Here is a 14,166-nt window from a genome sequence, read left to right as displayed (position 1 = left end):
TGAAGACCCGTCGTATGACCCAGAGAGCCGCAGCACAGGAACAAGGGAATGCTGGATGCACCCTGGGCGTGGGAGGGAGGGGCTGAGAGGAGCGTCTCAAGGGGGCAAGGCTGTGGGGAGGGAGGGACCCAGACAGCCTGTGGGTGCCCTTCCAATGCCGGAGCCTGGACCGGCGTGGCCTCCCCTCAGCACTGCCCCAGACCTGCTGTGCACTCCTGTGCAACGCCCGTCTCCGCAGGCCTCCTTGCTCTCATCCACACGCTGCAGACGGCAGGCCTGACCTCAAGCATGGATCATACGGGTCAAAGTCAAGAACCCCTGCTGAACATGTCCACAAGTGTCCCACATGTGGGGAACGCTCAAGGCTGCATCTGCTGACATCATTCATCACTATTAATATCTGGGCTCAGTTCACCACTTCCCGGGTGCCGTTACGTCACCCCCAACGCTCTCAACCCCCTCTTCCCTCACCTGGCAAAGGGAACGGCTGCAGGAGATGCGGGAACCCAGGACGTTCCCTGCCCCTGCCCGGCCAGCCTGAGCTTCCACCTAAGGGTCAGCCCTTCCCCACTCCCATCCCAGGGACCAGCTTGGTGCAGCAGGGGCCTCAGGTGCTTGGGGCGAGGCTACAAGAGACATGATGGCTGGGAACAGGGTTGGGGATGGGCTCCCCCCTCCAGGGTTCCTCCATGTCTCCACCTGACCCTTTCTTCTGCCAAATCCCAGAGAAATCTGGGAAGATTTTGAAGTCCCTGTACCTCCCGCCCAACACCACGCTGCAGCACCCTTGCCACGCGGGCTGGCAGTCAGAACATCCTGGCTTTCAGGGAATCAAAACCCTAGCAGCTGGAGTCGCCCTGACTCCGACCTGCCTCCTCGCTCCCTCTGCCTAAAGGCAGCTGGGTTACGAAGGCGGGGAGCAGCCCCGCACAGATGCAGACAGGGAGGCCAGGTGACCGGCCTGCAGCAGACAGCAAACCAACGGCAGCCTGGGGACTGGGATCCAGGCCCCGGGCCTGGGCCAACGCTTTTGTGTCCTTGCTTCCCTGCTTCTCCTGCTGGCCCTGGCTGGCCCTGGGGCGGGGGTGGGGTGGGGTGGGCACAAGCCACCTGACCCATGGTTCTCAGCTCCAGCTGACAGCAGGATCCCCTGGGAAGAGCTCTGACACCCCAGGGTGCACCTGTCTGTCTGGATGCAGGAGCTGTGCCTGTGTGAATCCTCGGGCCCTGGCAGTCCAGGACTGGGGTTGCCCATGGGACTGCTCTAGTGCCAGCAGGGACAGTGGGCCCAGGGGCACTGACAGCGGCGGGAAGCTGGAAACTGCCTGCAGGGGCTGACTGTGCGGGCCAGGGGCCGTGGGCCCAAAGACGGGGAAGCTCAGTGCCAGACAGGGTGCCCAGGGCAACAGCTCCGGGCGGGAGGTGGGGGGATGGGATCGAAGAGGGAAGCCTCTTAGTCCTCTGTCTTGGTGGGGGGGCAGGGGAGAAGGATGTAGCAGCGTGCTCCCCCTGTCCCGGGACAGCCCACCGCGGGGAGGGCCCCGAAACCAGCGCCTCGGTCTCTTGGGCCTACACAAAGCTGTGTGTGTGCTGCTGCCGGGCTGGGGCTCTGTCTGCTTGCAGGTCTGGAGCGCCCTGCTCCCTGACACTGGCAGTCACAAAGGGCTGTAGGCCTGGGGTGCAGGGGGACTAAGAGACTGTCCCCCCAACACAGGGCAGCCCTGCAGGCAAAGGAGCGGCCCGAAGGCTTTGGGGGCCCGGTGGTCTCTGAGGATGGGGGTCACGGCAGGGTGGGGCCAAGCTCGGCTCCCCCGTCCCCGGCAGCCTCTCCCGGCTGCCCTCCTCATCGCACAAAGGTGGGGGGAGGCCTGCGGTTTCTCTGAGGCTTTGATTTCTTGCCTAACGCAGGCGAAGAAGAAAGGAGAGGCTCAGCTCTAAGCCGGAGACTTAGGAGCGGGCTGCGAGCCTCACATCTTCCGAGGGCCCAGCCAGCGGGCCCCGCGCTCTGATCCGGCTGCAGGTCTCAGCCTGCCACTGGGCACAGACACGCCGCCACGCCGGCCGCCGGCACCGCGTCTGCCTCCAATCCTTCCCTGCCCCCGGGGCAGAGAGAGGGGCACACAGGGAGGAGGGGGCGAGGCCAGGACACTGGGACTGGGCCAGAGGCAGGAGGGACAGAGTGAGGGCCAGAGAGGGAGCAGAGGGCCCCGCAAGGCGGCAGAGGGAAAGCGAGGTGCCCAAGACCAATGCTGGGGTGAAAGGAGCCAGCGCTTACATGCGGATGGCTGAGCAGCTAGAAAGGGGTGAGGTCAGCGCGAGTCCACAAGCAACTCTGAGAAAATGAGGAAAAGGCATCCCTTCTAGGTGGACGTGGCCCCATGCCAGGACACAGACCTGGGCTTCAGCCCCTTCTCATCCCCTCGGCCAGATGCTCTTGTACAGTCAACAACCTGCTCAACTGTACAAAGATGACTTGCCAGTCTAGTCCGGGCTTGAGGGAATGGCAGAACTGGGGAATGGTTCGCCCCTTTAGGGAAGCCCCCAGATCCTCATTCCATTTTCACAGGATCACTTTCTCTCCCACCTGCCTTCAGACTGCAGCATCCACTGCCAGACACCTTCACTCTCACTCATCCTAAGAACACGAAGGGGCACTGGAAGCACAGTGCTAATGAGAGAGGCGGATTGGGATGGGATGAGATGGTGCCTCTACCTTCCCTTCTCTACAATGGGCCCTTAGTTCAACAGCAAAGCGAAGGGAGGTGAAAGGGCACAAGGTCCTGTCCAACCCTCCTCTCCCTTTGGCCGCAGCATGGAGATGGGCGGGGGGCAGCCATTTCCAGTGAGGATGCAAATCTGGCGCTGTGGCTGCCAACGCCAAGACAGGGTCTCAAGAAGAAAGCCAAAGCCACCCCCCGCCCCCGCCGCCAACGCCTCCTTCCTGAAACAGCGGACCCCTCTCCTGGCCCCTCAAGCTGTCAGGCAGAGCACCTGGGCCTGAGCCCAGCCCTACAAAGCTGGCTGCTGCTGGTCGTTGCTCACTTCACTTGCCCTGTGGGGTTGCTGGATAGACGAGGTACATTACGCACCAGATGCAAGCAAAGAAACAGGCACAGCGGAGGTCAGGGGCGCAGCACCGGTTAGCGGCGAGTCAGGACTCGGGGCACGGCTCTCGACGTGGCCCCGGAAAGCAGGTGGACGCCATACTTACAGGATCTTCAGGCTGCAGAGCCCAGAGAAGGCTTGTCCCGGGATGTGGGAGAGGTGGTTCCCAGACAGACGCCTGCAAATCAGAGACCAGGGTCAGAGGCATGGGCAGGTGGTCCAGGTGGGACCCTGGAGGGGTCTGCAGTGTGCTCAATCCCTTGCACACCTGTGCTCACCCCCACGGCACCCTCCAAGGTGCCTGTGACAGGCGCAGTGGCCCTGGCCTGAAATGCTGCAGGTCAGAGTGTTTCAGATGGGGCCGGCGCTGTGCCCTAGGGTAAGCATCCTCCTGCAGTGCCAGCATCCCATAGGGACGCCGGTTCAAGTCCCTGCTGCTTCAATTTCAATCCAGCTCTCTGCTATGGCCTGGGAAAGCAGTGGAAGATGGCCCAAGTCCTTGGGCCCCTGCACCCGCCTGGGAGAGCTGGAAGAAGCTCCTGGCTTCTGGCTTTGGATCAGCACAGCTCTGGCCATTGCAGCCAATTGGGGAGTGAACCAGCGGCTGGAAGACCTCTCTCTCTCTCTCTCTTTCTCTCTCTCTGCCTCTCCTCTCTCTATGTAACTCTGCCTTTCAAGTAAATTTTTTTTTTTTAGATTTATTTATTTGAAAGACAGAGTTACAGAGAGAGGTAGAGCCAGAGAGAGAAAGAGAGAGAGAGAGAAAGAGAGGTCTTCTATTTGCTGGCTCACTTCCCAAATGGCTGCAATGGCCCGAAGCCAGGAGCCAGGAGCTTCCTCTGGGTCTCCCACTTGGGTGCAGGGGCTCAAGGACTGGGGCCATCTTCCACTGCTTTCCCAGGCCACAGCAGAGAGCTGAATCGGAAGTGGAGCAGTCGCGTCTCAAACCGGCGTCCATATGGGATGCCAGCACTGCAGGCCAGGGCGTTAACCCACCGCACCATGGCGCTGGCCCCTATACAATATTTTTAGAGCACCTGCAACCATCACGTGAGGTCTTGTGTAGCATTTTCCACTCTAGCTTGGCAAGTTTCGGGTTGGGGTGTTCCGGATGGCAGGGTTTCTGGGTAGGGATGCTCCGCCTGTACTACCTCCAAACGCCAGACGAGGAAGCTGAGGCTGGGCAAAGGCCGCTTCCGCTCCGGGTCACAGGGCGAGCCAGGGGCAGAGCAGGCGTGCTCCACAGCCTGAGCTGCCCCCGGGCCGCCGTCTCCTGGGCCAGCCTGCACCCGCACCTGCTGCTGTCACCAGCAGAAAGCGAGGTCCTGGGTGCCGCCGCGTCACCCCCATGGCGCCGCGCAGGAGCGAGCCTCACGCTCTGGTCTGTTTCAGCGTCTCCATGTTCGTCACCGGGCAATCACCAATTCCAAAGGGAGCCCACGGGAGACACTTAACATGGGCTGAACGCCGGAACCCGAACGAGCAGAGTCCAGCCCAGCACAATTCAGCAGACACTTCCGGCCGCCTCAAGGCACTTCCGGCCACTCAAGATACTTCCGGCTGTCCCAGAGGACACTTCCGGCCGCCTCAGAAAACACTTCCGGCCGTCCCGAAAGAAACTTCCGGCCGCCTCAGTAGACACTTCCGGTTCGGCACGTCCCATAGGGCTCCACCACACACCTTGACACCTGCCGAGAGCCCTATGGACGTGGACCCAGTAGCAGCCTCTCAGACGCTGTCACCACATCTGCGCCCCTAAAAATGTCTATTTGCTTGACGTTTGTTGCTGACAAAGAGAAAGCCGTGTGCCAGGGTGCTTGGCAGTTGAGGTCTCTGGGGCTGGTTTGCCCTGCAGGGTCCTTAGATGGGGCAGCCCCTCTTGGGGAGTTAGCATCGACCTGTCAGTCCCCGGCCCTCCCCCTGCCACAGAAGGCCCCAGGTGCCCGCACCCACGGCTGCTCTTGACCCTCTCGGGCCTGCTCTCGGAGAGCGCGGGCAGGTCTTTCCTCCAGAGCACCTGGAGCTGGGCTTGCCCGGTGAGAGGCCTGATCCCCGTGATCTAGAGCACCCAGCCATGGCCAGGGCAGCGGGTGGACAGAATGAGCCCCCCCCCATGCCAGGGGAGGGGACAGGTCAAGGTCAGGGTCACCGAGGTGAAGGAGGGCAGTTCGGGCCAAGCGCCCAGAGTGTGCGCAGGGCCAGCAACGCAGTGTGGAGGCCCAAGGGGCTGCGGTGGTGTGAAAGTCAGGCTAGGCAGGGCCGGGAGGTGTCAGGAACAGAACCAGAGGAAAACGAGGGCTGGAACGGAGGGAGCTGGCCTCGCAGAGCACATGGGCAGGCGCTCTGACACAGGAACTGGCTTACCCGTGAGCACCCTGGGGCGGGAGGCTGCCCTGAGGTATTCCAGCTGCAGCGTGACCACTACCAGGAGGCCTCACCCAGGGGGCACATGGTGGAGGAAGCGGGCTTCCTAAGGGCAGTGGCTGCTTTGGGCAGTGTGGAGCCACAGAAGCCTCTTCAGCTGGCAGATGCCCCCTGGGAAGACGTGCAGGGGGCACTAGAATGGAGTAGGAGGCCCTGTCCCCACGGGCAGCGGATGTCGAGGGCAGTGGCAGTGGGACAGACACTGTGGGGAGGTGGAGACATCTCAGAGAAGAGCCACCTGGCTTGGGCGTGGCCGCTGCTGGACAGGGACTGAGGACAGCCCCACGATGACTCCCCGCTGGAGCAGGTGCACCCCATGTGGGAGTGGCTGGGTCAGTACCCAGCCCTGGCTCCCGACTCCACCTTCCTAACACAGACCCTGGGAGGCAGCAGTGATGACGTGAGGGGTTCCTGCCACCCACATAGAGACCTGAATTGAGCTCCTTGCTTTTCAGTATTTGGGGAGTGAAGCAGCAGGGGCAAGCATTCTCTGTCTGTCTCTCTCTCAAATGAAGAAATTTGGAAAAAAAATTTTTTTTAATGTTTTTAGAAGATGCCTCCCTGGAAAAGGTACAGTGGTTGGCTTTAAGAGGCAAAGCTGGGTCATTGGTCCAGGGTGGAATGAGAGCGAGATGTTGGACGTCCTGCACCACGTGGTCCCGAGGTGGCCACCCTGGGAGTCACACGTCCGACAGATGACTGCTCCCCCCGCCCAAGTCCACCCCACCCCAAGGAACCCCAGCCTCCCCTGCCCCGCCCGCCAGGCGTCTACTCACAGCTCCTCCAAGAAGCGCAGGTGGTGGAAGAGGCCAGGCTGCAGCTCCGTGAGGTTGTTCATACTGAGGTCTCTGTGGGGACAGACAACAGACAAGGGGGCTGTGAGCTGCCCCCCGAGCCCCCCTGCACTGTCCAGCTGTAGCCCCCAAAGGGGACCCCGAGGCACCTGCCAGACCCCACCCCACACCCAGGCCATCCTCACTCCAAAGCCAGTCTGGCAAGGCAGCTGATTGTGAATGAGGACTGGGCCAGGTGAGGCCCCCTGGGGCACTCTGAAGTCTCCCATGTCCCCTCTGCCACACCGTCCCTAGTCCTCTGCGGGACTCCCTGGGAGGGGTGGAAAGGGAGAAACCAGAGGAAAAACTCAGAGCATTTCAGGCCCGGAAGGCAGGGCTCATAACGCAAATACAGCTCATCTACTTTTCACCAACAGGGACGCCGAGGCCCAGAGCCCACGGCCATCCCAAAGCATGGAGCAGGCTCACACACCGCTGTGATCAACGCGGGGCCCCCACAGGGGCATCCTTAATTCAGCCCTGCAGTCGGGGCTTCTCTGCCGGCTCCTTCCTGTCTGCTTCCTGCCTTGGTCTCACGTGGGCTCTTGGAACATCACACAGATGCCTGTACTCCTGACGTGAGGATCCTGATGGCTCCATGGATTCAGTCTAGAACATTCTAAGCCTCCAGGATGATTTTAGGGACCCCGCAGGTGGCTTCCACGTGGCTGTCCTCTGAGACGTCCCGTGCACACAAGGATCCCGGTAACTACCCTGACATGTCCCGTGTGCCAGAGGCGGCCTCCACTTCAGCCGGATCATCCCATCTAGTCCTCACAGCAGCCACAAGCCAGGTCCCCTCGTTCTCCCCATTTCACATCCAAGGAGAAAAAGAAGGAGCATTGCGCTCTGAAGACAAAGGGCCTGAGGTCAGATCCCTTGTCCACAGTCACCTACGAGGCCCTGGGCTCATCCTCAACCATAAAAACAGGATGAATAAGTCCTCGCAGGGACCTTGCAGGGATTAAGTGAGCTAATGTTTACCGACTGCCTAATAAGTAGTACATACGCAATAAATATTTGCTTTCTGCCTTCCCTGTCTCACTCAGTGTGCTCTGGGCACCATCCCAGCCCCTTGGCCGGGGGTTGCTGGGGAGATTGGATTGTGGGTGGTGCCTGCCTTAGCGTTCTCTCTCCGGTGCTGGGTGAGCAGCAATGTCTGGGATCACACGTGTGTGTCTGCCACATTTGGGTCTCATCCTATTTCCAGCTGCTTCTCGCCTCTGCTTGGCCCTGCCCCAGGGACTGCAGAGGTGGCCCAGATCAGACCACCGCCTGGCTGGGCACCACCAGGCCTCCCCGCCCTAGGAATGTGTGCGGGTGTCCGCATGGCTCAGTGCCTCCCTGTCCCCTGGAGAAACTCGTGGGCTTTCTGAGTGTGCCCGGAAGGGCTGATGGCAGGGAGGATGGAACATGTGCTAGGGAGCAAGTACCCAGCTATAAAAAGACTGTTTAGTCTCAAAGGTTTTATCTCTGATAAAGCGGGCTCTGGCTCCACGTCCCGCAGGAGGGAGGACATTCGGGGCGGGCAGAGTGGGGAGCAGCGCGTTGCACAGGGCGGCTCTGTCTGCAGCTCGCTCCTGCTGTCCGCTTGCACACAGAAGGTGCTGCTGGCCCCAGGGCAAGGCTGGGGAGAAGCAGAACCAAGAGGCTTCATCGGGTGACGGCTAATGGGGGAAGGTGCGGGGCTTCAGGGTGCCATTACCAGGGAAGCAGGGGCATTGGCAAAAGCCCCCCTGTACAGCCCGGGTCTCACTGGATTCCTCCCCTGGTGGCCCAGGCCCTGCTCATCCTGCACCTCTCACTATTTACTTAATGCATTTCTGGATGTGTCCCGACAGGAACCAGGGAGCTCAAGGAGCAGCCTGGCGTGTGACTCAGGCTCAGCCTCGGCTGTCCCTGCAGGGGCCTCTGATGTGTCTGTGCCCCACCCCCACCCCCAGCAGCGGCCCCATTGTTTCTCCTGGGGAGGAGGAGGTCTGGACCCCACATCCTGCCCTGAGACAACACTCAGTCTAGCTGCAGGGCTCCGTGGGGGGTAGGGGAGCCCTGTCGGGCCTGGCACTCCCACCAAAGGAGAAGGGGCGAGGCTGGTGCCAGGGAACAGGGTAGGAAGAGGAACTGGTGGAGCTGCAGAAGGGAGGCCAAGTGAGGGTTCCAAGCTGAGCCCTACCCAGCTGGTGCCCCAGGCCCCAGGATGGGGCAGGCCCCGCCTGGCAGCGGCCCAGAGGAAACCAGCGCAGGAGCCCCACCCGAGGCTGTCCCCCAAGTCAGTGACCCCTACCCATGGAGGACTGCCCTGGGAGGCTGGTGTGCAGCCAGAGAGCCCTGGCCAGATATTCAGGCCATGCCTGGACCCAGGGCACTAAGAGGGCAGTGGTGTGGCTGTGATGCTCAGCTGATGAACCTGTGCTTAGGAGGAGCAGGAGCTGTGTACTAGGATACCTAGGCTCTTGGAGGGACCTGCTTTTTGGGGTGCTGGGCATGCATGTGTCACGCGTGGGGGCATACGTGGAGGCTGCAGTGTTGGACTGTCAGTGTCACACACGGGAGCCGGCCTTGAGCCCAGCAGTGGGGACACGGGTCCGGAGGCCCCTTGCATCCCACGCTGGAGTACCTCGGTTTCAGTTCCAGTTCCAGCTCGGAATCCTGACTCCAGCTTCCTGCTCATGCAAACCCTGGGAGAAAGTGCTGATGGCTCACGTCACTGGGTTCCTGCCACCTGCGTGTGAAACCTGGATTGATACCCGGCTCCCTGACTCATCCCTACTCCCTAGCCAACGTGGGCATTTAAGGAGTGATCCAGGTGATAGGAGTGCGCTCCTGCTCACTCGCTCTCTCTCTCTCTCTTTCTAATTAAAAAAAAAAAAAAAAAACTTGAATAAATCACAAACGTCCCTGAAGCACCCACCTATAAAAACAGAAACCTTTAAGAGAAATGAATAGTTTCAACCAAGTCTCACCCTTTACATGGGAAAAACTTGGCTGGGTGACCTTGGACAAGCCTGGTTCCTTCTCTAGGTCTCGGGTCCTTCTCGGGGCTCAGGGAGGAGGCTAGATTGCTCAGGCATCTGACCTATAGCTGACTTTGCCACCTGATGCCCGCACTCAGGCACTCTGCACACTCACACACACACACACACCACAATGCACCACATACCACACACAGTGCACACACACCACACAATGCATACACATCATACACCATACACAATACACACAGCATACACCATATATATACAGCACACCACATACCACATACACACTGCACACCATGCACACACCCACACACTACTGTGCCCCCCAGGCTGACTTCCGGGGCCGACGACCTGGGCGGTTGCACAGGCAGCACCCTCTGAAGGTTCGGGCGTCGCTGATCCCGCTGCTGCGGGTTGAAGCGCATTTTCACTCCGTACTCGGCCCGCGAGAGAAGAGCAAGGGCTTGGGAGGACGGCCCCAGTGTGGCTCTGAAGCCTCCCTCCCAGCAGCCTTTGGGACACTAGAGGGGCCTCTCAGCTGCACACACCCACGATGGGACGGGCGAGTGGGAGAGGGAAGGGAAGAGGAGAAGACAGGGCAGTGCTGGGCATGGGGAGTGGGTGTTTCTGGCTGCATTTTAGGAAAATGTTAGAGCTTCGCCCTGTGAGGCGAGCAGACCACCCAAGGTAGCTGGGGAGGCCATGCCACCGTGGAGACAGGAGCAGGTGTGATCAGAGCAGGAGCTGAGGACAGGGAGCTGCACACGCGAGCTGGGGGTGGGGCAGTCGGAGACTCTACCCCAGGCAGCCTGCTACACCCCAGGGGCCCACCAGGGCCTAGGGCAGCTTGAATCTCGCCTTCCTATGGGGGGAAGACAGAGTGGGAGGCGAGGCCCTGGTTCTGTTGGGGAGGCCTAGAGTAGACGCCGAAGAGGCAGGGCCCCCCTTCCTGCCCGCTCCACTGGGGCCTCTGGCTACCTATCCTGCAGCCAGGAAAAGCCAGGTAGTCCATCACGCTTTATCTCGTTCATAGTCTCTGTATCTGAGGCATACAACTTAGTGATTTCATATGCTTATACGTTGTGAAGTGATCACCACAACCAGGCTGATTAACATGGCCGTCACCTCACTCACTCACTCTAGGGGCGGCAGTGAGAATTTAGGATCTACTTACTCAGAAGAAAGCCAGGTTGGTGGCAGGGAGCTGAGCCCCCCACCCCCAGGCATACCGAGGGTCACCTCTTCTGTGAGGCCTTGCCCAGCCTCCCCAGGCAGCGCTGGGCTGGTGTCCCGGGTCCCTGTGGAAGTCTGCACACACCCACCCAACCACGGTGCAGAGCACTCCCCACGGACCTGGCGCCGCACCGGCCTTCATCAGCACCCAGAGCGACCCTGAGGTAGCGTGTGGTCTAGCACAGGTCCCTTCCGAGAGGCAGGGACTTCACTGTAGCCATCCTGACCCCTGCAGTCCCAGCAGCGTGCCTGGCCAGCAGAGGTGTGCAACAGCCGCTCACAGGCGTGCACCACAGTCTGCCTTGCGTGGCCTCTGTCCCTGGGGCCACAGTGCTCACTTCCTGATGGCTCCTGAGTATCTCCCGCTGCTGCCGCGAGGGCACAACCTCTATAAAGGACCACTTGGGGCTCAGCTCCCAGCCGGCTCCCGGTCAGTAAGGTCAGTGGCCAGCTCGGGGCCGGGGGGTTCCCTCCCACCATGAGGCTGGCTGTGGGCGCTGAACACTCTGCCAGCCCCTCTGTGACGACAGAGGCAGGCGATGGGTAGCAGAGACAAGGACACAGAATTTGGAATCTGAGAACCTGGCTCAGTGAGACCAATGCAAGGACCCCTCCAACCTCCCACTCCACACGTCACGTCCCGCCCCGGCTGCTGTGGGGTCTCCTGTGTGGCTGGGGAAGGAGAACTCACTCACAAAAGTGCCAGCAGGAACCCACACACGTCCTCCGCTCTGGGCCGCTCTCCCAGAGACATTCCGGCCTGTGCGTCCAGGCTGCAGTCGTGAGAGGGACTCCCGGTGGAAGGGGTCAGCAGGGAAGACCAGCATCCCAGGGCCGAAGTGAGGGTGGGGTGTGGACAAGGCAAGGGTGGCTCAGAGATCTGAGGCCAGAGCAAACCCCGGGGGCAGGTGGGGGCCCAGTGGCCAAGGCTGTCCCCTTCTCCACGGGGCTCTTTCCAGCCCTGGCCTTGTGGGGGTGCCCCAGGTATTGAGAGCGTCTCCCCCTGCAGGGCAGCTGCTTCCCTCGACCTCCCTCCCTCCGTTCCCCAGGGGAAAGCAGGGCCAGCCAGGGCAAAGTCCTCAAGGTCGCACAGCAAGTCGGCAGAGGGGGTGACAGCCAGGTCTCCTGTGCCCCGGGGGGATGCCAGGTTTATCTCAGGTCTCTAACGCAGCCCCCTCTGTCCGCTTTTCCCCCAGACGACCCCTGCTTATCAGCGGCGACAGGGATCCCAGCCACTTTCTCTGAGTGTCCAAGCACATGAGTTGGCCCAAAGTTCACCCAGATTTCTGCAGTTTTCATAAATTTCCAAACAAGGGCGTGTGTGGCCATGGGTGGGGAGGGGGGGAGCACCCCCCCCCAGCAGGGAGCAGCACAGGGCCTTCTCCTCCCGCTGTGCACTGAGTGCTTTCTTGGCTCCCTGGTTGGTAACAAGAGTGTCTCCCAGGCCCCCTGGAGAGGCAGGAGACAGGAGGGAGGGGACAGTGAGAGAGAAGCAGGTGGTGGGCAGGGGGCTGGCGCCTGCTGGCAGGGGGGAAGGCAGTTTGCAAAGGCCCCGTGCTGCACGTGCACCAGACACCAGAAACCCAGAGCCTCTCCAGCGGTGCCTGGGGCTGAGGGGGGCTGGAGGGGGCGGTTGGTAAAGGCAAGGGAGGGAGACTAAACATCAGGTGACAGAAATGAAGTGTGGGCTTCGTCCTTAAATCTGTTTAAGCCCAGAGTTCTAAGACCACGGAGTTCAGAGGACAAGATGTCGCCAGGGCCACGGGACTGGGTCTCCTCCAACTCCAGTGGGAGAGAAAGGAGGCCACAAGGAAAAGAGACCCAGGCGAGGTTCCTCTGCTGAAATACACAGGTGTGGGACGGGATGGGTGGGTGCCCTGGGAGCCAACCTCAGACTCAGCTCTGCTGCTCCAGCCTCCTCTTCCTGACAGGGTCGATCCGCAGGCCACAGCAGGGGCCGGTGTGGGTTCCTGGGTGCAGCGGGAGAGGGACCTGGAGCTCTGGGGCTGGTCCTGCCCCTCAGCACTGCAGGGGCAGGAGAGCCAGGCCCACCCCAGGCCCAGGGATGTCCCTGGCTCTGGAAAGCAGAGCTGTTACTCAGAGGGCTCTGCGGGGACCCCGAGTCCTGAGTTAGGGCAGGCTGAGGACAAAGGGCGACCCAGCTCTGCCATTTACCAGCTGTGTGACCTTGGACAGCTTACAGGTTGTTCTGCCTCTCTCTGCATCAGTTTCGTCATTGATAAAATGCTTAGGCACTGACCAGCACACAGTAAATACCCAGCCAGTGCTGGCTGTGAGCTCACCACCCGACTGCCACTCACCAAGGCCCACTTCCAGCTCCTCCTCCTGCAGGAAGCCTCCATGCTTGAACCGTTCATGTCATGCCAGCTGCCATCCACTCAACAAGCATTTAATGAGCACATGCTATGCAACAGGCACAGCACAAGAGCTGAAGCCACACCGTGCAGTCAGGTAGGTCCCTATCTTCAAGGGGCCAGGCCAGGCAGGGACAATGACAACAGAGGGGGCAATCATGAGCATGAGTGACAAGTGCTGGGACAGGGGCTTGAGTGACACAGACCTTCCTCAGACAAATCCTTGTGACCTTTGGCTCTGTCCGCTGAGTGTCCAGTCACAAAGTCGGGCCACACGATACCGTCCTCGATTACAAGCTACCATCTCCTGGTCTCGGACTGCTCACCCACACAGCCTGGGAGCTCCCCACGGCCCCCAGTTACCTCGCCACAGACACACCGGCTTGAGGGCCCATTTTCCAGGGCCAGCATTGTGGTGCAGCCAGTAAAGCTGCCACCTATGACACCAGCATCCCCAGTGAGTGCTGGTTTGACCCCCACCTGCTCTGCTTCTGATCCAGCTCCCACTAATGCACCTGGGAAAGCAGCAGAAGATGGCCCAGGTGCTTGGAACCCTGCCACCCATGTGGGAGACCCAGATGGAGTTCCAGGCTCCTGGCTTCAGCCTGGCCCAGCCCTGATCTTTGGAGAATGAACCAGCAGATGGAAGATCTCCCTCTCCCCCTGCCCATAACTCTGCCTTTCAAATAAATTACATATACATATATATATGTATATGGTACATTTTCCATATAGTAACAGAGGGGTGGGCTCTTCCCTTGCAGGGACTGGAGAGGGAGTGGAACAGACCTGCTACAGGAGAGGACAGAAGAAACCCCGCCAGCGAGCCTGGGCCCTGCCGGCTTAATCCTGCTGGCTCGGGGCTCACCTGACTCACCCGTGTCTTTCCCAGCCCTCAGTGACCCCCAGCTCTGGCCAGAAGGGCACCATTTCTGCATGTGCAGGTGTGTGGGGGGTGAGTCCTGTCTGCCCAAACACAGTGGGACCCCTGCCACAGAGACCACCACAGCCCTTAGGGTGTATGCAGGCTATGCTTCCCTCCTTTGTGCGGGAGACCCACCAGCTCCCAGCCAGGGCCCCAGAGAGGGGCTGGGTGGAGTGGGGGAGAGGCAGGGTGTGCCAGTGGGAAGCACGGGGCCCCAGAGAGGGGCTGGGTGGAGTGGGGGAGAGGCAGGGTGTGCCGGTGGGAAGCATGGGGGACCAGACCACCGTGCTGAG

At 60.8% G+C, this 14,166-nt stretch overlaps 1 protein-coding gene across 6 annotated transcripts in view; it reads right to left on the bottom strand.

The window, feature by feature from the left end:
* LGR6 (leucine rich repeat containing G protein-coupled receptor 6) overlaps positions 1-14,166 on the bottom strand; it is a 124,040-nt gene that overhangs the window by 92,370 nt on the left and 17,504 nt on the right. For 4 of the 6 annotated variants that reach the window (XM_017347859.3, XM_008268587.4, XM_008268585.4 and 1 more), the window contains exons 2-3: positions 6,306-6,377; positions 3,212-3,283 (exon numbers count right to left, since the gene is read on the bottom strand). In XM_017347859.3, coding sequence (XP_017203348.3) covers positions 3,212-3,283; positions 6,306-6,377 — 144 coding nt within the window. Of the gene's footprint in view, positions 1-3,211; positions 3,284-4,142; positions 4,379-4,400; positions 4,651-6,305; positions 6,378-14,166 lie in introns of those variants that run through there. The other 2 variants (XM_008268586.4, XM_051820471.2) reach the window with 2 other exon arrangements.

The sequence above is a fragment of the Oryctolagus cuniculus genome, chromosome 13 (genome assembly GCF_964237555.1).
Source record: "Oryctolagus cuniculus chromosome 13, mOryCun1.1, whole genome shotgun sequence".
Lineage (NCBI taxonomy): Eukaryota > Metazoa > Chordata > Mammalia > Lagomorpha > Leporidae > Oryctolagus > Oryctolagus cuniculus.
Note: the sequence above shows the minus strand (reverse complement) of the source record. Positions and strands in the feature narration are given on the sequence as shown.